The sequence below is a fragment of the Garra rufa genome, chromosome 21, assembly GCF_049309525.1.
Source record: "Garra rufa chromosome 21, GarRuf1.0, whole genome shotgun sequence".
Classification (NCBI taxonomy): domain Eukaryota; kingdom Metazoa; phylum Chordata; class Actinopteri; order Cypriniformes; family Cyprinidae; genus Garra; species Garra rufa.
In genome coordinates this window covers 22378121-22400043 of record NC_133381.1, presented here as the reverse complement: position 1 = coordinate 22400043, position 21923 = coordinate 22378121, and the positions used below count along the sequence as shown (strand labels likewise).

General features: G+C 39.5%; 1 protein-coding gene across 2 annotated transcripts in view; it reads left to right on the top strand.

The window, feature by feature from the left end:
• The window catches only part of heatr5a (HEAT repeat containing 5a), a 53505-nt gene that overhangs the window by 5084 nt on the left and 26498 nt on the right, over positions 1 to 21923 (top strand). For both annotated transcript variants that reach the window (XM_073826877.1, XM_073826876.1), the window contains exons 5-19: positions 2428 to 2577; positions 3463 to 3634; positions 3889 to 4046; positions 4279 to 4528; positions 4612 to 4767; positions 6779 to 7029; positions 9889 to 10000; positions 10107 to 10259; positions 10453 to 10552; positions 10701 to 10810; positions 11529 to 11692; positions 11812 to 11975; positions 15168 to 15273; positions 15376 to 15566; positions 15647 to 15806. In XM_073826877.1, the coding sequence (XP_073682978.1) occupies positions 2428 to 2577; positions 3463 to 3634; positions 3889 to 4046; positions 4279 to 4528; positions 4612 to 4767; positions 6779 to 7029; positions 9889 to 10000; positions 10107 to 10259; positions 10453 to 10552; positions 10701 to 10810; positions 11529 to 11692; positions 11812 to 11975; positions 15168 to 15273; positions 15376 to 15566; positions 15647 to 15806 (2397 nt within the window). The remainder of the gene's footprint in view (positions 1 to 2427; positions 2578 to 3462; positions 3635 to 3888; positions 4047 to 4278; positions 4529 to 4611; positions 4768 to 6778; positions 7030 to 9888; positions 10001 to 10106; positions 10260 to 10452; positions 10553 to 10700; positions 10811 to 11528; positions 11693 to 11811; positions 11976 to 15167; positions 15274 to 15375; positions 15567 to 15646; positions 15807 to 21923) is intronic.

The window sequence follows — 21923 nt, the reverse complement described above, 5'->3', positions numbered from 1 at the left end:
GTGAAAACTGAAATGCAAAAGACCGTTTTAATATGAATCCTGCATGTTCCGTTTGCTTCTGTATGTATGAATGGCAGAGACGCGTTTTATTTCTTTACTACATGCATACTGAACCACACGTGACGCTCCCGCTAATTTTTGGCCTTTGGATCTCACATGAACAGATAAACTCAATCGCCAAATCGCTGCTGTGAGTTTCACTTTTACCGTTTCATTTGAGAAAACTAGCATCACATACACACAGAAACTTCACTGCAACCTGTCAAAATAAAAATACGGTTTAACATGTAACAGAACAATATTAGTCCTGTATTACTTTTGTACAGTATAATGTAGGTGTTTATATATTCCTATTTAAATAATTTACATAAAACAATATATATGATAAAAAAAAAATTACAACAAGATTAACCACTTAATTATTATTTAAACGTTTTAAACTGAATATAATTTTTCTTCCACGCATTGATTTTAACAGTAAATTTCTGTTTGTTTGACAAAAATTAAAAGGGTTTATTTTTCATTTGATTAAAAATAAATAAATGTTTATGCTTTTTCATTATCAGAAAAATTAAAACACATAAGAATTTCTAAAAAAAAAAAAAAAAAAAAAAAAAGCAAAAGATTTTAGAACCCTCAAAATGTTAAAGTTTAGAGTTTTGGACTTATTTTTCCACTGAAATGAATGTATTCGTTATTGCACAAAGTAGGCTAAAGTACCGGGAAAAAAGTAAAATGGCTTATTTATTTTATGTTGTCTGTTTTAAAGACAATTTTACTACAGTTTTGTTTATTAAACTTAATACAATGTTATTTCATGGTGAAATGTTTTATGCACTTCTTGTGCACTGAATACATTTAGAATGTATGTATGTAGCTTGTTTGAAAAAGCAAAATAAATAAATAAATAAAAATCGCAAATAAAATCGCAATCGCAATATTCGTTCAAAAAATCGCAATATGATTATTTTGTCCATATTGCACAGCCCTACTATATAGCGCCAGATCACAAAAGAAGTCATTTAATGTTACCTTTCCTATAGAACCGGTCTATACCTTGTTATTTTATTAAACTAAATAGCCTTATGTTATTTATCTTATTTACACAACAGCATGTAATTTCTGTCTCTACATGGTCGCGCGTCCATTCAGAAAAACAGAATTTACTACAACGCGGAATGCCACAGAATTTGTAGATTTTTGGATGAATAAATCGAAAGTTGATCTGTCACCCGATTCGATTTGTGATATGGACTAATGTCTGTGAATTCTGAAATGCAAAAAGACGATTTAAATATGAATCCTTCATGTTCCGTTTGCCTCTGTATGTATGAATGGCGGAGACGCTTTTTTTTTTTCACGCATGCGTGATGCTCCCAGAAATTTTTGGCTTTTGCATCTCACATGAACAGATAAACCCAGTCTCCAAAGCTGCTGTGAGTGTCACTTCTTGCCAATTTTACCATTCCATTTGAGAAAACTAGCATCATATCATACTGTACACACAGAAACTTCACGGCAACCTGTCAAAATAAAAGTACGGTTTAACATGTAACAGACCTATATTAGTCTTGTACTACTTTTGTACAGTAGGATGTAGGTGTTTATATATTCCTATTTAAATAATTTACATAAAACAATTAAATGATTAAAAAAAATATATTATAACAAGATTAACCACTTAATTGTAGAAAAAATACAATTATTATTAAAACTTTTTTTAACTGAATGTAATTTTTCTGCCATGTATTCATTTTAACAGTAAACCTCTGTCTGTTTGCCAAAAACTAAAAGGGTTTTTCATTTGGTTAAAAATAAATAAATGTTTATGCTTTCATTTGATTATCAGAAAAAATAAAACACACAAGAATTTCAGAAAAAAGGGAAAAGATTTATTTTTTAACTGAAATGCTTTGTAATGGCTTTTTTCTAAATTTAATAAAAGTATATCATCTTTATTGTCAATTTTTTTTAAAGCTTAAAAAAAAAGCAGAACAAAAATTTACAGATAATTTACTCACCCCCTTGTCATCCAAGATGTTATGTCTTTTCACATGTAAAGAAATTGTTTTTTGGATGAAAACATTTTCATGGAAAATGGATTTTTCTCCATATAGTGGACTTCTATGGTGCCTGCAAATTTGAACTTCCAAAATGGAGTTTGAATGCAGCTTCAAAGCGCTCCCTTTAAGTATTAAACATCAGTGTACACATTTGATTTTAATTAGTGACATGCAACTTTTCTTAGAATCTTAAACTATTATTCTATTAAACAGGAAAAATAAACTTGCATTGAAGGAGGGACATGAATCGTTTATGAGAACCAGAATATCACAGAGAACCTGGGAAAATGGGATTGAGATATTGTTTTTTTTATATTCCAGAAGACAGTAGGTTTTATGAATGTGTATGTGTTAATGTGTTCAGTCTCAGGGCCGCTGTGAGATCATGTTGGGTATTGAGAGGATTCTAAAGGGTTTAGGTGTGAGTGCCGTATCCTGTCACAGAGACATCTATAAAGCTGCTCGCACATGTCTCACCGATCGCTCCATGGCTGTGCGCTGTGCTGCCGCAAAGGTAATAAACACTCAACCACATGTCAACTACTTACTAAAAAAATAAAAATAAAAAAATAAAATAATATTAAAATAATTTGTTATTCCAAACAAAGGCTAATTTTATGTGTTGGGTTTTAGTTTTTGTCACAGTCTGCCTTAAATCACTATCAATTTTTGAAGTGTATTATTTTTATTTATTTATTTAGTTTTGGAGTGTGGTGTCTTTGTAGTGATGAAAATTGACAAAATGTGCTAAATATTTAAAACATTACTAAATATTACTAATCACTAATTGCTCACTATAATCTTTTTTTCTTTTACTTTTTTCTCTTTTTTTATCTTAACCTTAAAATAATATTTTATTATATTGATAGTCTATATCCTGTTCCAATCTATGGGTTTTAAATATTGCGTATACACTACCAGTCAGCTTTTTGAACAGTAAGATTTTTAATGTTTTTTTTAAGTCTCCTCTGCTCACCAAGCACCAATTTATTTGATCCAGTACAGCTAAAACAGTACAATTTTGAATTTTATTTTTATATTTTTATATAGTTTTCTATTTGAATATGTTGAATATATTTCTTTGATTTTCAAAGCTGAATGTTTAGCATCATTACTCTAGTCACATGATCCTTCAGAAATCATTCCAATATTCTGATTTGCTGCTCAAAAAACATTTATTATTATTAGCTTAGCAGATTTTTTTTCCAGGTGTCTTTGAAGGATATACAAATTCAGAACAGCATTTATCTGAAATAGAAATATTTTGTAACATTATAAATGCTATAAATTGTAATAACTAATATGTTTATCAAGTTAAAATAAAAGTTTTGGTTTTTGTCCCAGTTTGCCCAGAATTACTATGAAGTTGTGAAGTTAATTATTTAACTTTTTTTAATAGTGTCTTCTGGAGCTCCAGAGAGAGGCTGTCTTCCTGTGGTCCGCAGAGCTGGAGAATGTGGCCACTCTTTGTTTCCGAGCCTTTGAGGGCTCAAACTATGATGTCCGAGTTGGCATCTCAAAACTGCTTGGCACTTTACTAGCATCGGCACTTGAGCCCAGACAGGCCATAGGTGGGTGGATTTTATTCAGTAATCTCAGTAACATCCTCAGAGGACACTGAGCTGATCATTTAACCATGGAGATTGAGAAAATCATTCCCTCCTCTCCTCTGTCACCCGCATATTGCTTTTCTTTTCCTCAATGTAATGCTCATCTTTCCTCTCCCACTCAATTCCATCTGTTCTATCATTTATTCCCTCACACTCTCTCTCACGCTTCTCTCCTTTTCATTCTTCCTCCCCTGTTCCTGTGGTTTTGCTTTCAGCTCCGAGGCCAGGCTCCAAGCGCAACTCCCTGGAGGAGGTGATGGAGCTGCTGAGTTCTGGTTTCCTGCGGAGTGGAGCCGGCTTCCTGCGGGCCAGTGGAGACATGTTGAAAGGGACCAGCTCCGTCAGCAGAGACGTGCGCGTTGGCATCACACAGGTCGCTCAACCTCCTACAGTTCTTCCCTTGTGATCTGAATATTTGTGTTTTGAGTCACAGTCTTGAGGCACATCTAGCGTAAAAAAGAACAAATAAAGATTATATAACATTGGAAAAAATGCATGTGTCAGTGATCTGTTATACAGAAAAAAGGTCATTTACATTGAAGTTATTTTATTCATTTCAGTTTATTAATTTAACATGAATACCACCTGTTCTATCTCTTAAACAGACATGTGTGGTGTTTGTGTCCATTCTGGGTGGCGCGTGGTTGGAGACGCACTTTTCCTGTCTTCTTTCTCTTCTCATGGCGTGGGTATCTCACACACGGGCGACGCAAAACCTGCCGGATGCTGTCTCTTGCCGCTGCTGCGTGTCCTTCATACTGCGGGCCACTCTTGGCACTTTGCTGGGGGAGAAGGCCCAAATCGCAGCCGCCAAGGAGATCTGTCAGTTGGTTAGCAAACAGAAGAGGGTTGTGGGTAAGAAACTAGGCCAAGATCAAATATTTAGTACTCATTGAATATTGTGTTGTAATTTCTTAAGTGTCCTGGGTTTCTGTCAGATGCAGCTCTTCACGAAGGGAACATGGAGACACGTGTGAGCCCTGCAGATGTTACAGCTAGTCAGCATGTGCTGGTATGTGCCCTTCTGGAACTGGGCAGTTTGCTACAGGACCTGAGCTCCACTGCCGCCCCACTGCTGCAGGACACCAGTATAGGTTTGTCATGCATTATTAACCAACAAACTCTGGGAAACAATTGAACATTTTTAAAGGATGTTTAAATAGTCTATGGAGGGTGCATACAATTAAGCACCTCTTTTAACATGGATTAGTGGAATGTGGTGATGAAAAATGCCCTGAATATTTAAAATATGATGACAAAAACACTACATTTGTGGTTTTATTTTATTTAGTGGTTCAAGCGTGTAGCGCTGAAACCCTATTGTAATTGTAAGAATGGTCACGGATCAGCGATCTCCACGTAAAACTGATTGTGCAGAGTAAACAGTAAGTCGTAGAGACTTAAAAATTGGAGGGATGATAGTACTCACACCACCGACAATGCCACCAAGGCACGACCCAATCGGCCTGCAAGGGGGCGCTACCGCGATCAAAAGTACGAAAACGCTAACTCCTAAACCGTCAGTCGCAGACTCAAGTGTTATATGTCATTGGAATGCTTGGCTTTCGCATGCCTTAGATTCGAGTCGAGCTTCGTAAAATTTTCGGGTATTTTGGAATTTTTGCAAAGCTAACTTTTGCGAACTAGTCCTAGATTTTTTGCCTGGTTGGAACCAAACCAGTGCAGATAAATTTTCTGGAGAATGAATGTCAATAATTATCAATTATTTCCAATTAATTATCAATAAACATTCGAAAGGGGCAGGGCCACTTTTAGTAAATATAACTTCTGAATGGAATGAGATACCTTCACCAAACTCAGGACACTTATGTAAAAGCTCAATCTGAGGTCGCAGGGCAAAAATCACGGAGGTTGGCCACTTGGAGGCACTATAAGAGGGAGAAAACACATAAAAAAGCTATACCTATGCAACCATTTGTCCTATTAACACGAAAATCACAGTACACGGTCTTGGTCCAAAGTGCCGCAAGTGTCTATAATCTCAAAAAACATGGCCGCAATTGCCCGATGGTATTTGAGGCTAATCGGAACGAAACTCGGTGTGCCTGCTTGACTCACAGCACCAAAGTTCTGTGAGAAATCTTAGAGAAATTGACCACTGGGGGACGATTGTGCATTGCAGTATTCGTTTCATATGACGTAAGTCCTCATTCCAGACAACTTTGCTTCTAGAACGTTTGCTAAATGATTATTGACCTAGAGATTCCAGAGTATTGTACGAGTGCAATACTCTGGAATCTCTAGGTCAATAATTATCAAAAAATGTTAGAATTTACCATTTGGGAAGATATAATGGGGTCGTTTAGAAAAGGGGCCTGTCTGAATTTACCCAAAACCCTTAAAGGCTTAAAGGACAACTCAAAACTTCACGAAACCTGGTGAGCACATGCGACAGGTGATTCTAAACAAGCATGCAAAGTTTTAAGGAGGTCGGAGCGCGTCTGACGCTGTAACAGTCATAAACATTACAAAACATAATGTTTCTATGGTAAATTACCTGTAGTTGCAAAAAAAGGTTTGCTGCATAGTGTCTTTTTTCATATGTGCTTATACCTTAAAGGGCTTGAACCCTGGTAATCGCTGTTCAAAAGTTTTGGAGTAGTAAGTTGTTAATAGACTTTTTTTTTTTTTTAAACAAGGATGCATTAATGTAAATGCGCAATGTAATAAAATTAGAAAAAAAAAATAATTTTGAATTTCAATAAAACATAATATGAGATTTTTACAGTTATATATATCCCGGGAGGCATATATTTCCCAGTAACAAAGACAGTAACTTCAAACACAGCTGTAGTATTTTTGTCAATTTTTGTTGTAATACTTTTTAAATGGTCTGAAGTTTAAACCAGGATGAAAGAAAGATGTTTTTCAAGTGTCTGTAGCTATATCTCTGGATTTTGTGTGAGTATGTTTGCTCTTTAATGGATGTCACAATAAGGCCTGGATGAAGGAGTGAGCAGAAAAAGTGCCTACAGCTGCAATCTTTATAACAATTTCAGAAAGAGCTCAGATAGGCATTTCTGATGCCTTGAACTTTACTAAAACTGCAAGTTCAATAGTTTCTCTGTTTTGTTTTTCTGACAGGAGTGTTGGACAATGTGATCTCCATTCTTCTTCACCCCAGCGCATCTGCTCGTCTGGCTGCCGCCTGGTGCCTGCGGTGTGTTGCCGTAGGGATGCCTGCTCAGGTGGCGGTGTTACTAGACCGCTGTGCAGAGCGACTGAATGCCCTGAAGTCATGCCCAGAGGCTGTGGCAGGGTACAGTGCTGCCATCGCAGCTCTGCTGGGAGCCGTACAGCTCTGTCCGCTAGGAATATCACACTCCAAGGGCAAGGTATGAATGAGATTTGTGTCTGTACGTGTCCTATGCCTCTTTTTAAAGCACACAGTAAGTTTGTTCATGTTTTTTTCAAATGTTTTTGGTTGTCTTTGTGCTGTATCATCAGATATGCTCAAGGTCTGTTCATACTGGCAGCATTTCAGATCACTGTAGTCAGTGAGTCTCTGCTGTTGCTTGCTAGTAGGCGTTTCTACGCAATTGCAGTTTTCAATAAGGCGCCAGATCACTGTGTAGACTCCCTTTGGTAGTTTCCACAGTGCATCACTGCTCATTTTAATGAAGTTGAGCTCATACTGGTGTCTGAGCATGAAGAAATTGAAAATGAATGTCTTTGTTTTGAAATGGATGGCTTGTTGCAAATCAGCTGTCATTGTTAATGTTTTATATTGTACTGCAACACACAAAAAGTTAATCCTTAAAGGGATAATTTGCCCAAAAATGTAAATTCTGTCTATTTTTTACTTACGCTTGCTTTTCTAAACCTATGTGGCTTACTTTATTATGCAGAATATAAAAGAAGATATTAAGTAGCGTTGTCATGATACTAGGGGTGTGCAAAATATATGTGACCCTGGACCACAGAACCAGTCATATGGGTTTGAAAATGAGATTTAAACATTATCTGAGAGCTGAATAAATACACTCTTTCCATTGATGTGTAGTTTGTTAGGATATGACAATATTTGGCCAAGATACAACTGTTTTAAAATCTGGAATCTGAGGGTGCAAAAAAATCTAAATATTGAGAAAATCACCTTTGAAGTTGTCCAAATGAAGTTCTTAGCAATGCATATTACTGATCAAAAATTAGGTTTTGATATATTTACATTAGGAAATGTACAAAATATCTTCATGAAACATGATCTTTACTTAATATCCTAATGATTTATCAAGTATATCGCAAAAACCAAACAAAACACACCTACGGAGTGCACACTTGCATTACGTGATGAATCCTAGTAAGTGAACATTACGTTAAACTAGGGCTGCACGATTAATCGCACGATGTTGTGAGGTGCGTTTAGTCAATGAAGCTGGTACTTTGATTAGTAGTAAATCTCCATCACGTGCGTTCAGCTGCGTTCAGCTGGAGCGTTCAGAGGCGTAAATCACTGACAAGCTATGCTGATTTGGCGTAGCTTGTCAGTGATTTACGTGTCTGTGTATGAATTGCCGCTCCAGCTGAACGCACGTGATGGAGATTTACTACTAATCAAAGTACCAGCTTCATTGACTAAACGCACCTCACAACATCGTGTGCTTAATCGTGCACATAATTCAAAACATGGGGCAGAAAATTTATATATTTATATAATTTTATATAGTTAATATCACACGAAGAGTGCTGTTTTTTTTTTCTAAAAAAATCAGCATGATTACAAATGTGATATTGATGGTTTACAACAGTTCAATAAACAAGAAGTTAATATTAAAAGACTTACGATTTAGACAGCATATTTCCTGTTTTTGCTCTATTTCGCCAACAAAAAGCATTCCAGACACAGCCACAGCGCTGTTTTGCATCTCTGAGCAACATGATGGTCTTTCTTTCCTGAATGAATCAAAGGTTTAAGTGATTCAGTTCAATCACAGTAACTCACTTAAAGTCCCCATGTAGTCAAAAATTGTATCGCTTAAAGCTAATCTTTGATCATCAAAATTACATATTTATGGCCCGGTTTCCCAGACAGGGCTTAGACTAAGCCAGGATTAGACCATAGTTCAATTAGGACATTTAAGTAATTTTTATGAACATGCTAAGAAAAAAACATTACTGGGGTGCATCTTGAGACAAAATAAAGGCACTGATATATTTTAAAATCAATCAGTGCAATTTTATTTCAGTTGAAACAACTCAGACTTACATTTTAGTCTAGGACTAGGCTTAAGCCTTGTCTGCGAAACCGGGCCTAAATGTTTTTCTTGTAAAAATAATTTTCTCATGCCTTAAAATAGCTTGAATGTAACTCTACCCCCCTTTGCCTCATTTAATATACGTGGATATATAAATATGCAAATTGTCCACACCTCCACAGATCCTCCTGATCCGTCCACTAACTGAACTTAATTGTAGTAAACGCGATATAATGGCGATACACAGATAATGACTGATAAAACTATGTTTTTACTAGCGAACAACTACAGTGGATACTGTAACATTTGCTAAAGTTACTTACTTGATGGTGTTGTGTCCTCAAAATGCCTCAAAGGCTCGAATGCAGCCTAGATAGTGATTCCAGTTCGCGTCCGCGAGCATATGCGTCTGAAGTGCAGAGGGCAATTCAGGTTATTATTCAAGTTAACGGTTAGCTGTTTTGCTTTATTTAAGTTTTGGTTTTGTGCTGGTAATCCTATTGATATATTTTGCATGCTAATGATATAAATGTATCCATTGACATGATTGGTTATTGAATTGTGACGTAGCAAAAAAAGGGCTGTTTCAAACGCCATTTCTGGGACTGCATTTGGGAAACCACAGTTTTAAGGAGAAAATACTAAGCAATGGTGTTGATTAATGGATTGGCACGGGGTTTGTCTAAAAGCATGTTAAAAAAAACCACAGACAAATAAACAACTTGAAAACTTGTTTTTCAAGGGGAACTTTAACAGTGACTTGCTGCCACCTACTGACCTTTTTAATTTCACATTTAAAGTATGTTTTTTTTTTATATAATTTAAGTATTTGTAACTGCAGGTAAAAGCATTCCATATCGCTCTGAGCTTCATTAAAAGGTGTGTAAATGCATCTAAATGCCACTTCAGATGCAGCTTCTGTGTTTCCTCTGCATTGCAGATTTCATGCTTGGTAAACACCCTGATATTGTATAACTCATTCCTATGGACTGGTTGCAGGTGGTGATGACCTTGGCAGAAGATCTGCTGCGCTCTGCAGCTCAGAACAGCAGAATCTCCATCCAACGCACTCAAGGAGGTTGGCTGCTGCTCAGTGCTCTCTCCACACTAGGTATGGGAGCTTACTGTGAGCCTACTGCAATGTGCTAGAAGTTTATTTTCTGTTTTCAGACATTTTTTTAACATCATTTTTGTTGTTTCTGATATTCTTATTCAAGGTCCCACTGTAATGGAGCATCACTTGCCTCGATTGCTGTTGCTATGGAAATGTGCCTTCCCACTGTCTGTGAAGGACATGGAGAATGAGCTGCGGCGTGGAGACTCCTTTACCTGGCAGGTGACCTTGGAGGGCAGAGCTGGAGCACTGTGTGGTGAGGGTCTTTCATGAATCTTTCAGGCTTCTCACTTATGCCTCTCTGTAAAAATAACATTTTTTCTTCATGTACCAGTCCGTCTGCTGATCTGCTCCCTTGACATCACATTGTTTTAGATACATTGCTGTTTACTGCAAATAGGAATAAACAGAATGTTTGGTCTTCATGGCTTGTGTCATCTCCCTTTCAGCAATGAAGAGTCTGGTGGTGCACTGCAAAGACCTGCTCACCGAAGATGTCATCAGCCGCCTACTTCCTCTCTTGTCCTGTGCAGTAGCCCTGCTTAATCAGTGAGTGGATCTCGATTGGTTAAAATAAACATAGCAGCATGAAGTTATTTCTGAAGTCATAAAAGCTGTTTAAAACATTGCAGAATAAAGATGTAATGTCAACAGGATGTTATGACAAAACATTTTGGTTGCCTTCACCTCTTTTTAGGCTGCCCTCTATCATTAAATCCTATGGAAACCAGATCAAAAATGCAGCCATTGTCTTTAGATTGAGAGTGTATGAGATCCTCACAATGCTTCAACCTAAAACATATGAAGGTAAGCTAATTCTGAAATGATAAGCTTGATTCGACTAGATCATGTGTTGATGTTAATGCATTTTAATCAAGACTCACAGTTTGTGTTAGTTGTAGTTCACCAAAAAATGAAAATTCTGTCAGTAATTACTCTTATGTTGTTCCAAATCCATAAGACCTTTGTTTATCTTCAGAACACAAATTATAATATTTATGATGAAATCTGAGAGCTTTCTGATCCAATGCAACTGACACGTTTAAGGCCAAAAAAGGTAGTAAGGACATCAATAAAATAGTCCATGTGACATCAGTGATTTAACCTTAATGTTATAAAGCTATGAAAATACTTTTTGTGCGCAAAGAAAACCAAAATATTGACTTTATTTAACAATTTCTTCTCTTCCGTGTCAGTCTTTGAAAAGTTTATATTGTCAGAATTACAGCAGAAACACCAATTGGCCGATTGGGATTTTGTGTTAGACAGTGGGGGACTTTCGAGTCAAAAAGGGTTGAGAAACACTTCTCAGCCCTGGATCACTCTATCAGGGTTTTGTTGTGATTTTTGCATTGAAATGTACTAAAAAGCAGTATATGCAACTAATTTTTATCATGCTTTAAAATTTAAGAGAGCTGTTTAGGATACTTATTTTCATATTCCACAATAACATACAGAAATTAGACTGTTTGATTGCCCAAATATGTATTTATTTGTTTATTGTGGTTTGGTTTTGTTGGCTCAGAGAGCTTTGGCACCGTGTTGAAGCAGCTGCTGAATGATCTGACCGGGCCAGAAATCACAGCATGTGTTGAGCTGAACCTGCTGCCCTCTCTGTGCTACAGCCAAGACCTGGCACTGCTGGGCCCTGGACTGCAGGATGTGGATCAGCATTACATCGAGGAACAGGTCAGACCACAGTCTAATCATCAAGGAAATAGCCTTGTGAATGTGCAATCACTGTCATCAGTTGATTCCCTACAGCACATTTCATTTTTAATCTCATTGTGTTGTCTTTATGTTTAAAGCTCCATGGTGGTGGCTCAGGAGGTGGGACGTTAGAATACGACCTGTTTACCATTTTTGAAAAGGCCCAGGAAGTTCCTACCCCTCTCCCTCCAGCCTCTGCTTTAACGGCAGCAGCTGTCCAGCTGTTTGGAGTGATTTTCCCCTACCTGGGCGTTCAGCAGAAGTACGAGTGACGTGGTTTCTGTCATTAATTTCTATACTGTTGCTGTTTGGTTGGAGTGCTTTTAGTTCAGTTCATTTGAAAGAATCTCAGTGATGTCACCAAACACTTCAGTTCAGTTACAGTTGATGTCAAAAGTTTACAGAATGTGCAAAATGTAAATTTTGACCAAAATAAGAGGGAGCATACAAAATACGTGTTATTTTTTTATTTAGCACTGACCTAAATCAGATATTTAACCTAAAAGACATTTACATAATAGTCCAAAGGAGAAAATAATAGTTTAATAAAAAAATGTTCAAAAGTTTACATACGCTTGATTCTTAATACTGTGTTGTTACCTGAATGATCTATAGCTGTTGTTTTTTTGGTTTAGTGATAGTACAGTGTTCGTCCTGAACAGTTTAACTGCCTGCTGTTCTTCAGAAAAATCCTTCAGGTCCCACAAATTCTTTGGTTTTTCAGCATTTTTGTGTATTTGGGGGGTGAAAACTTTTTGAATTAGAAGATCAGGGTGAATTTAACTTACTTGCCTTCTGGGAAACATGTAAGTATCTTCTGTAGCTTCTGAAAGGCAGTACTAAATGGGAAAAAAAGCATCAGTGAGCGTTTCAACCTTCTGTGACAGTTGCATATGAGTCCCTCAGTTGTCATCAGTGTGAAAAGATGGATCTCAAAATCATACAGTCGTTGTTGGAAAGGGTTCAAATATGAAAATCACAAAAAATGCTAAAAACAAAAACAAAGAATTTGTGGGACCTGAAGGATTTTTCTGAAGAACAGCGGGCAGTTTAACTGTTCAGGACAGACAAGGCACTCATGAGCAACTATCACTAAACAGAAAAACACAGCTGTGGATCATTCAGGTAACAACACAGTATTAAGAATCAAGTGTATGTAAACTTTTGAACGGGGTCATTTTTATAAATTCAGCTATTCAGTTCAATTATGTTCTCTTGTGGATTATATGTAAATGCATTTTATGTGAAATATCTTATTCAGGTCAGTACTAAATAAAAAACAACATGAATTTTGTATGATTGGACTTATTTTAGTAAAATAATTAACATTTGCCGATTCTCCAAGGTGTATGTAAACTTTGACTTTAACTGTAGTTACTTAACGTAGGACCTTTATGGAAGCAATACCCTTGATAAAGCTTCACATGTTCAAGTGAACAGATAACTCTGATAAATAGTTAAACAGAATATTCTCAGATGAGCTCAACAAGATTGTTTCCCCCAACTCTATAGTGCCTTTCATTTTCCTAATGATGCATTCCACTTTGTAAATTTATATAGTTTGTTTGTTTTATGTTACGTTCACTAAAATGCAGATGTACTAATGTTAACCAACATTACCCTTTAAAGTTATTCAGATTGTTAGGAGGAACTGATACTGTTACTGATACTGAATGCTTGTGGGAACTGGCCTTAATGAGATCCAGAGGCTTTTTGAAGCACTTCCTTATGCAGCATAGCCAAATTTACATCCAGACATCTGCATGCATTTGCATAATTGGGGGCTGTTCTGGCCATGTCCCATGCATTATTAAACATAGCAGTGGAGAGAAAATGATACTGATCATATGGGGCCATCGGTCCTCCTGCAGTGCATCTTTCATCCCACTAGCAGCTTGTCTAGATTTTCTTTTTCTTTTTCTTTTTTTTGATGCTTGTTTGTTAGAAGTGGAACAAAGACAATGCGTCTTTAGAATCTAGAATTTTACAGTTTTACATCTGTTTTTAAACAGGATTTAAATAACCACCATTGGTTACTAACTATTGGCAATTAGGCAGTAAAATCATAACTTAACTAATAATATTTTTGAAATACAATGGATAGACATATGTCTGAAATGTTATGTTACAATATGCTTTTATCATGGTAACATTTTGTCATAGCATTTTCAATGAAAAAATTGCTTATAAACTATAATTAGTGAATTGTTTATTTACACTTAGGTCCTTATGGGTGATTATGAATAAATATGAATACACCTCACATCAGTGCAAAATATTTAACATGAAAGAAAACTAAAAGCAAAATTTAATCTAGTAAGTTTAGGCATCAAAACATATCATTTCTGTTCAAAAGTTTAGGATCAGAAAGATTTATTTCTTTTTTAAGTTTTTTAAAGTCTTTTCTGCTTATCAAGGTTGTTTATTTGATCAATACAGATAAAACAGTAATATTGTGAAATATTATTTCAATTTTAAATGATGGTTTTCTATTTTAATGTACTTTAAAGTATAATTTATTTTTTTCATACAAAGCTGAATTTTCTTCAGTCATTACTCCAGTCTTCTAGCCTGGGTGTCCCCATACTGCCTTGCGCAGCGCGATTTTATTCACGCTTCTAGTCAGTCTGGAAACCATGGACCTAATTTTCACCTAAGATAGGGAACCAATCACAGAACGGGGAGGGAGCAGCAAGACGATGACGCCTTCTATGCGACTCACCGAAGGATCCAGCATGGCAGCAGACGCAAAGTTATCTTTCGTGTCTACACCATGGTCTACACTGGACGCGAGCGGCGCGACAAATGACATTAGAACGCAAGTTTATTTTGAAAAAAGAGCAACTTTTGGCGTTCGCTCTACATACGTCATCCGGTATAATTGAAACGATTGGCTATGAGCTACGCACAGGCGCATTTGATAGACATTCGTATCGCCCAATAAACGGCTCTGGGCATTCGTAAACCACGCCTCAAATACGAGAAAATGAACATGTGGTTCCCAGACCACGAATCATGACGAAGTCATAACGTGGTCTGGTGATAGCCAGGCTACCAGTCTTCAGTATTCCACGATCCTTCAGAAATCATTCTAATATGTTGATTTATTTTCAGTGTTGGAAACAGTTGTGCTGCTTAATATTTTTTGGAACCTGTGAAACTTTTTTTTAGCATTCTTTTATAAATAAAAACAACAGCATTTATTTAAAGTAGAATTTTTTTTAACAATATACTCCTACTGTTCAAAAGTTTGGGGTCAGTCTTTTTTTTTTCGTTTTTTAAAAGAAATTATTTTATTCAGCTAGGATGTGTTAAATTGATTAAGAAGTGATAAAGACTTTTGAATATTGTTAGAAAAAAAAAATATATATATATATATATATATAATGCATCCCTAGTGGAAATAAGATGATACAGTAGCTGTACATTACATCTGTTGTATTTCCTGTCTCAGGGCTCAGATCCTAGAGCAGTTTTGTGAGTTTGTGCGTCAGCTTAAAGGAGCCCGACAGCAGACTGTTCAAATTCATGTAGCTGCTGCTTTCTGCTGCACTTTGAAGGTAAGAAGTAATTTAAAATGCAACAATTCAAAAACATTGCATTCACACCATATAAAGCCACTTTGTTTCTCTTTCCCCCCTCTGTCCTTTTTTGCTTTGTAGTGTTTGGCATCAAGTAGGAGAGAATTGGGGCCAGAGGAAGTTCAAAGACCAGCGCTGTCCCTCCTATTGGGGGCGCTAGAGGGCTCAAATCCTCTTTTGCGCTGCATGGCTGCGGAGGGTTTATCCAGGCTTGTGCAAGTTCTTAATGACCCCAATTTCACCATTTCCATCACTCTCATGAGTTTTGACAAGTGAGTGTATGCCAAATTAAGTGCAAAAAAAGAATGTAGTTTTGAAACTGAAACTGAAAATTAATGTAAATGTGTTTCAGACTGAAGACGGCGAGGGATGCTATTACACGCACAGGTCATGCTTTGGCACTCAGCGCTGTCTACCGTTACCTGAGTGGGATTAGCTCCCCTCAGTTCCTTAGTGCCTGCGTTGGAGTCCTCTTCACCCTGTCCCAGGACAGCACCTCACCTGAAGTTCAGGTACACAGAGCACATTACTGTTTATAATCCCTGTAAATATAAATCATGATACCATTGGTGTGTTTTCATATATGGGCCATTCTGCTTCTAGTAATTGTGCAGTTAATATTGTATTTTCACAAAGTTTTGGAATATTTGTCCTTTCCCCAAATATGTCACTACTGAAACACAGTAATAATAATTTAATTAGAAGGATTATATTGACCTATTAAGATTTTGCTTAAATCTACATTGTACATTTTTTTTTTTTTTTTTGCTATTTTATTAAAATTTGTTCAGAGGTAAGTCAATAACAGTTGCATTTTTAACAATATTTCAATTATAATTTATGAGATTTGTTGTATTTTGAATCCAATTTTTCTTTGTAAAAAGCAAAAAGTTGATCATACTGATTTCAAGGTTAAGGATTCATTAGTTTGAATATACATTAAACCAAAAAATGTCAATAAAAAATAACGCTAGTTACGAATGTAACTGTGGTTCTATGACTAAGTGGAAGACCGCCAGAGGCAGTGCTAAAGCACTAGTGGAATACTCCTCGCGCTCGCGCTTGACCGAGAACCGAATAATAAAGTTGTCACCTCGTGACCAGTGACGTGCCTTGAACTATAATAACCCCTTAGCACGTCACCTCGATCTCTTAGATCATTCTCGCAATACCGAGTGACCAGAGACTCTGGCGGTCTTCCACTTAGTCATAGAACCACAGTTACATTCGTAACTAGCGTTCTATTTCCTTTCGCTCCAGACCGCCAGAGGCAGTGCTAAAGCACTAGTGGAAGACGAATACCTACGCAGTCACGAGGGATCCCCCTGCGAAGCATCTGGGCAGGCAGAAAGCACTGCAGCACACACTGCCGGCAAGGGAGTCACATTCAATCTGTAAAAACGTGAAAATGTACATGATGAAGCCCAGGTTGCTGCCGCACAAATTTCAGAGAGCGACACCCCTTTAAACGCTGCCCAAGATGTTGCCAAGGCACGTGTAGAGTGACAATGAATAGATGAGGGAGCAGACTTTCCTGCAGACTCGTACGCATGAAAAATAACCTGAGTCACCCAGTGTGCCAGTCTCTGTTTAGACAGTGCAGCGCCTTTGCGCATATCACTTAAGCAAACAAACAATTGGTCTGTCTTACGCCAGGCTGCTGTCCTATCAATATAAGCCCTCAAGGACCTAACTGGACATAGTTCCAACCGTATGTCATCTTGATCTGATGGTAGTGCAGCCAACACGATAGGTGTGTTCCTAAAATGTGGAGACAAAACCTTGGGCAAAAACGCCGGATTAGGCCACAATGAGACACTACTAAATTCAGCATTCCAGCGCAAACAGTGAACACTCACAGACAATGCATGGAGTTCACTTACACGCTTTGCAGTTGTAATTGCCAAAAGAAATGCAGTCTTGAATGACAGCCACTTAATATCAGATTCCAAAATCGGCTCAAATGGGGGCTGGCACAAGGAACCAAGCACCATACTTAAATCCCATGTCGGACTCCGGACTGCCCGTGGAGGACAAAGACGGTTAGCTCCTTTCAAGAAAGCAACAATCAGCTGATCAGATCCAAGTGAAGAAGCACCGTACTCAGAGCGATGAGCTGATAAGGCCGCCACATACACCTTAAGTGTAGATGCAGAACGTCCAAGTTCCAAAAGATGTTGCAAGAAATCCAAAATGCATCCCACTGAACACTGTAATGGATCAATATTACGGTTAGAACACCAATCACCGAATACCTTCCATTTACATGAATACAGCTTGCGTGTAGACGCAGCACGCGCATTCAAAACAGTGTCCCTGGCCCTCTGTGAACACTCCAAGAAAGGCCTGGTGGGCCCAGAGGCCACACCCACAGTTTCAGCCGATCCGGATGTGGGTGCCAAACTCTGCCTTCCAACTGACTCAATAGATCCGGTCTGTTCGGCAGACGACAAGGAGGCCCTATTAACACTGAAAGAAGGGTCTGAAACCACGGCCTCGCAGGCCAATGAGGAGCCACTAACAGCAGATGGTGCCTGCATTCGCGCACCCGACACAGAGTCTTCCAAATCAGTGGTAATGGGGGAAAAGCATATAGAATCACGTCCGGCCAGTCGTGGGCCAATGCATCCAGGCCCAGAGAGCCTGGTTCGTCCCTCAGGGAAAACCAACGGGGACAGTGGGACGTGCGACTGTCTGCAAACACATCCACCGCAGCGGTCCCATATGTTCTCCATATCATCTGCACAACGTCTGAATGTAGACTCCAATCTCCCTGTGACACCCTGCCACGAGAGAGAGCATCTGCAGCATGATTGAGTCGTCCTGGTAGATATGCTGCCCGGATGGAAAGCAGATTGATCTGCGCCCAAACAAGTAGATTGTGAGCTACACGAAGCACACTCCGTGACCTCGTTCCTCCCTGATGATTGATATAAAAAACGGCCACTCTGTTGTCCGTGCGGACCAAGACATGCTTTCCCCTGAGAACAGTCTGAAAATGCAAAAGGGTAAGGAATACCGCTGTCAGTTCCAAAACATTTATGTGCGCTGTGCGCAGAGCCCCTGTCCAGGTGCCGTTCACTCCCCTCTTGCGCCAGACACCTCCCCAGCCGAGAAGACTGGCATCTGTCCTTACAACTTCCCAGCGTGCAGGTGGAGGTCCCAATGGAACCCCTTTGAGAAACTGCTGCTGTGACCAAGGTGTTAGGGCTTGCATGCAGCGACGTGTGACTCTGATCTTTGTGTGTTTGTCTCGTATCGGACACAAGCGTTTTTGGATGAGCCAGCACTGGAATGGCCTGAGCCACAACAACCCGAGTGGCACTACTGTTGTTGCTGCTGTGAGCTTCCCCAAGAGTCTTAAGAGAGTCACATAGCGCTGAGTGTGACCCACCCGAAGCCTTTTTATAGCTCTTAGAATTGACCCTATTCTCTCTGAAGTCGGGCAAGCCAACATTGTGACAGAGTTTAGGGCAAGGCCTATGTAACTGGTTGACTGCGTCGGAACAAGCTTGCATTTGTCCCAGTTCACAGTGATCCCCAAAGCTGTGATGTGTTCCAGCAGGTGACGAGCTTGATCCATTACTTGCTGGGGTGATGCCGCACAAACAAGCCAGTCGTCCAGGTACGGTAACACCCTCATGCCAGTCCTCTGGAGTGGCTCCAATGCTGCCTGGACAAACTTCGAAAAAACTCTTGGCGCCAAAGCCAGGCCAAACGGAAGAACCCTGAACTGAAATATTTGACCCCCTATGGCAAATCGAAGGAACCGCCTGTGCTCTGGTGCAATCGGAATATGAAAATAGGCGTCCTTTAAGTCTATTGTCACGAACCAATCTTGTGGCATGATGGCCTGTAGCACATCTGTTGTGCGTAACATTCTGAATGGTAGAAACTTGAGAAAACGATTTAAGTTTCTTAAATCCAAGATAGGGCGAAACCCGCCGTCTTTCTTTGTGACCAGAAAGTAAATGGAAAAAAATCCCCCGGGATGAACTTGGGGATTGACTTGTTCTATGGCACCTTTGCGCAACAACACCTGAACTTCGTGTGCAAGTGCCTGTGCCTGACGTGGATCGTGAACTATTGTCGGTCTCACGCCGGTATGAACAGGGGGTCGACAGCGAAACTGTATACGGTACCCTCTTGAAAGGGTAGCCAAGAGCCACTGATTTGCTGTTATTGATCTCCAATGATTCAATTGACTTTCCGTGAAACAGCCCGCTGTCGACCTGTGTGCGTCAACGCTCACGCAAATGCTTTTCTGTAGAGGTGGGGGGACGACGTTGGGGACCTGGGGGTCGAACGTGAGACTGACGTCCACGTGGTTGAAACCCACCACGTCTGGGAGGTGGAGGAGGTGGTGGAGTAGTCTGAGAGTTCCGATGATGGAAATGTTGAGAAGATCTATAACTCTGTCTTACACCAGCACTGTGAAAACGGGCACCAGAGGCAGCTAGAGGAGGCCTGGGGCCTGAGGCTGTCCCCACATGACGGGAGCGAGTTTCAGACACTGACACACGCCGGTCCAAGGCTTCCTGTGCAGCTGGTCCAAAAATACGACCAGGTACCAATGGTAATCTCCGTAAATTGTTCCTACACACCTCTGGCAAAGAGGACTGGGCCAACCAAACTTGTCGTCGAGCTTGTACAAGAGTACCCAAGGCTGTTCCACAGTGATTGGCAATAACACCCATAGTCTGCAATGTGAGCTCAGTTAAGTCTGTCACCAATGGGTCAGATGAAGTTTCTCTCAGAGAGGAGTGTAGAGCCACAAGCATGTGTGCCAAAGAATTAGAAACACGGCCAAGGCTCGCTGTGGCATTGTATGCACGAGACAGTAATTCATCAGTGCGCCTACACTCTACATTGGGGCAACGGACATTCTCACGAAGCGCCTCATCAGGAGATACAATAAGCGCTGCCACACTAGATTCTATAGGTGGCATGCTACTAAGCCCTACTGTCTCTCGGTCTTGCATTACAGCCAGTATGCGGGCTAACTGATCGGGGCGTGTAGCCTTCGTTGAATTTTGTAATGCAGACACCAATACAGATGTAAAATCATTGCACTGAGGCATCGTAAATGAGGTTCTCTGTGCACGACGCAGAAACATATTATCTGAACCCACTGCTGGTTGAGGGGGGTCTAGATTGATGCGGGCAAGCATAGCTTTTAATGTTCCTTCCAGGGATGCAACAACTGAAGATGACCCACCTGACTTCTCAGATATGGTCTCACTGTCAGAATGCTGCAATGGATCTGCAGGCAGATTCTCCTCAGCACCTGCAGTAACATCTGGAATGTTTTCAAAAAGTGAGTCAGTGGCAGCCACGGACATCACCTCCAAATCCTGTCCTGTATGCATTGTTGGTGGCGATGTCATACATAACTCAGTCTGAACCTCCTCTCGTGCGTCCGTTTTAGGCTGAGTTTTAGCCAGAAGCGGCAATAACAACTCAACTGCAGAAGACAGCTGATCAACTTTGCGTGCTAAATCAGAAGATCTGGTTTTCTTAGCCTTCTTTTCAATTTGAGATGTTTGCTTACGCTTACGATCAGCGGTGGTGATATTGGATAAAAGAAACAAATTATCCGATGCCGATTCTAGACCCGCCAGACGAGCGTGACGCACGGCGAGCGGCATAATGGAGCATTCCGGGCACGGGTCAGTCAGTGCCTCTCTAAGATGATCCATACCGAGACAAACAGGACATTGGCGATGTCCATCCATAATATCCATTACATTTGGGCACGTAGAACATTGAAGTGTATCCATGTTAAATCAATACTCACCCTAAAGTCGATAAATGCGGTACACGTTAGTGTATGTAGCGATCAGGTGCGTATACGCTCTCAGCCAAGGCAGCCAGGGCTTCCGAGTGTATATCGTCACAGAGGCATTCAAACTTGCCGGCAACCAGCAGATTGAAGCCTCTTGCGTGATGTAATCCGTCTCTCACGATCGCTGTGCGCCGCGAGATGCGTGTAAGTCCAACAACTGTATATTGAAGTGATGTAATCAAGACGAAACAGCTCGCGATATATCCTGAAGATCTCTTCAGCAGCAAGCTGCACAAATTATCGTCACGTTCGATTCAACAAGCGAGAATGAGAAAGAGATCGAGGTGACGTGCTAAGGGGTTATTATAGTTCAAGGCACGTCACTGGTCACGAGGTGACAACTTTATTATTCGGTTCTCGGTCAAGCGCGAGCGCGAGGAGTATTCCACTAGTGCTTTAGCACTGCCTCTGGCGGTCTGGAGCGAAAGGAAATAGAACATCCTTTATTTTTGACAAAACATCCCATATTTCAGTAGTGACTGCACATTTTCAGAAGTGACTAATGTTTTGGTAGCGACCACAGCACATTATAGAATTTTAACTTGCAAACTAAAACACTACTAAAACATACTAAAATAAAAATAATTAGTTTAACTGTACTAAAAGAATTTTAGTTCCCCTAAATATGAGGATTATGTGTTCCCTTTTGTCACTATCGAAACAATGATGACATGTTTTGGTTGTGACTGTTTCGGTAGTAACAATTATAATTGGATAACTCCAAAAAAACAAAGATGTCACTACTGAAACTCCACCAAATGTTTTGTTTGTAACTGTTTCTGTA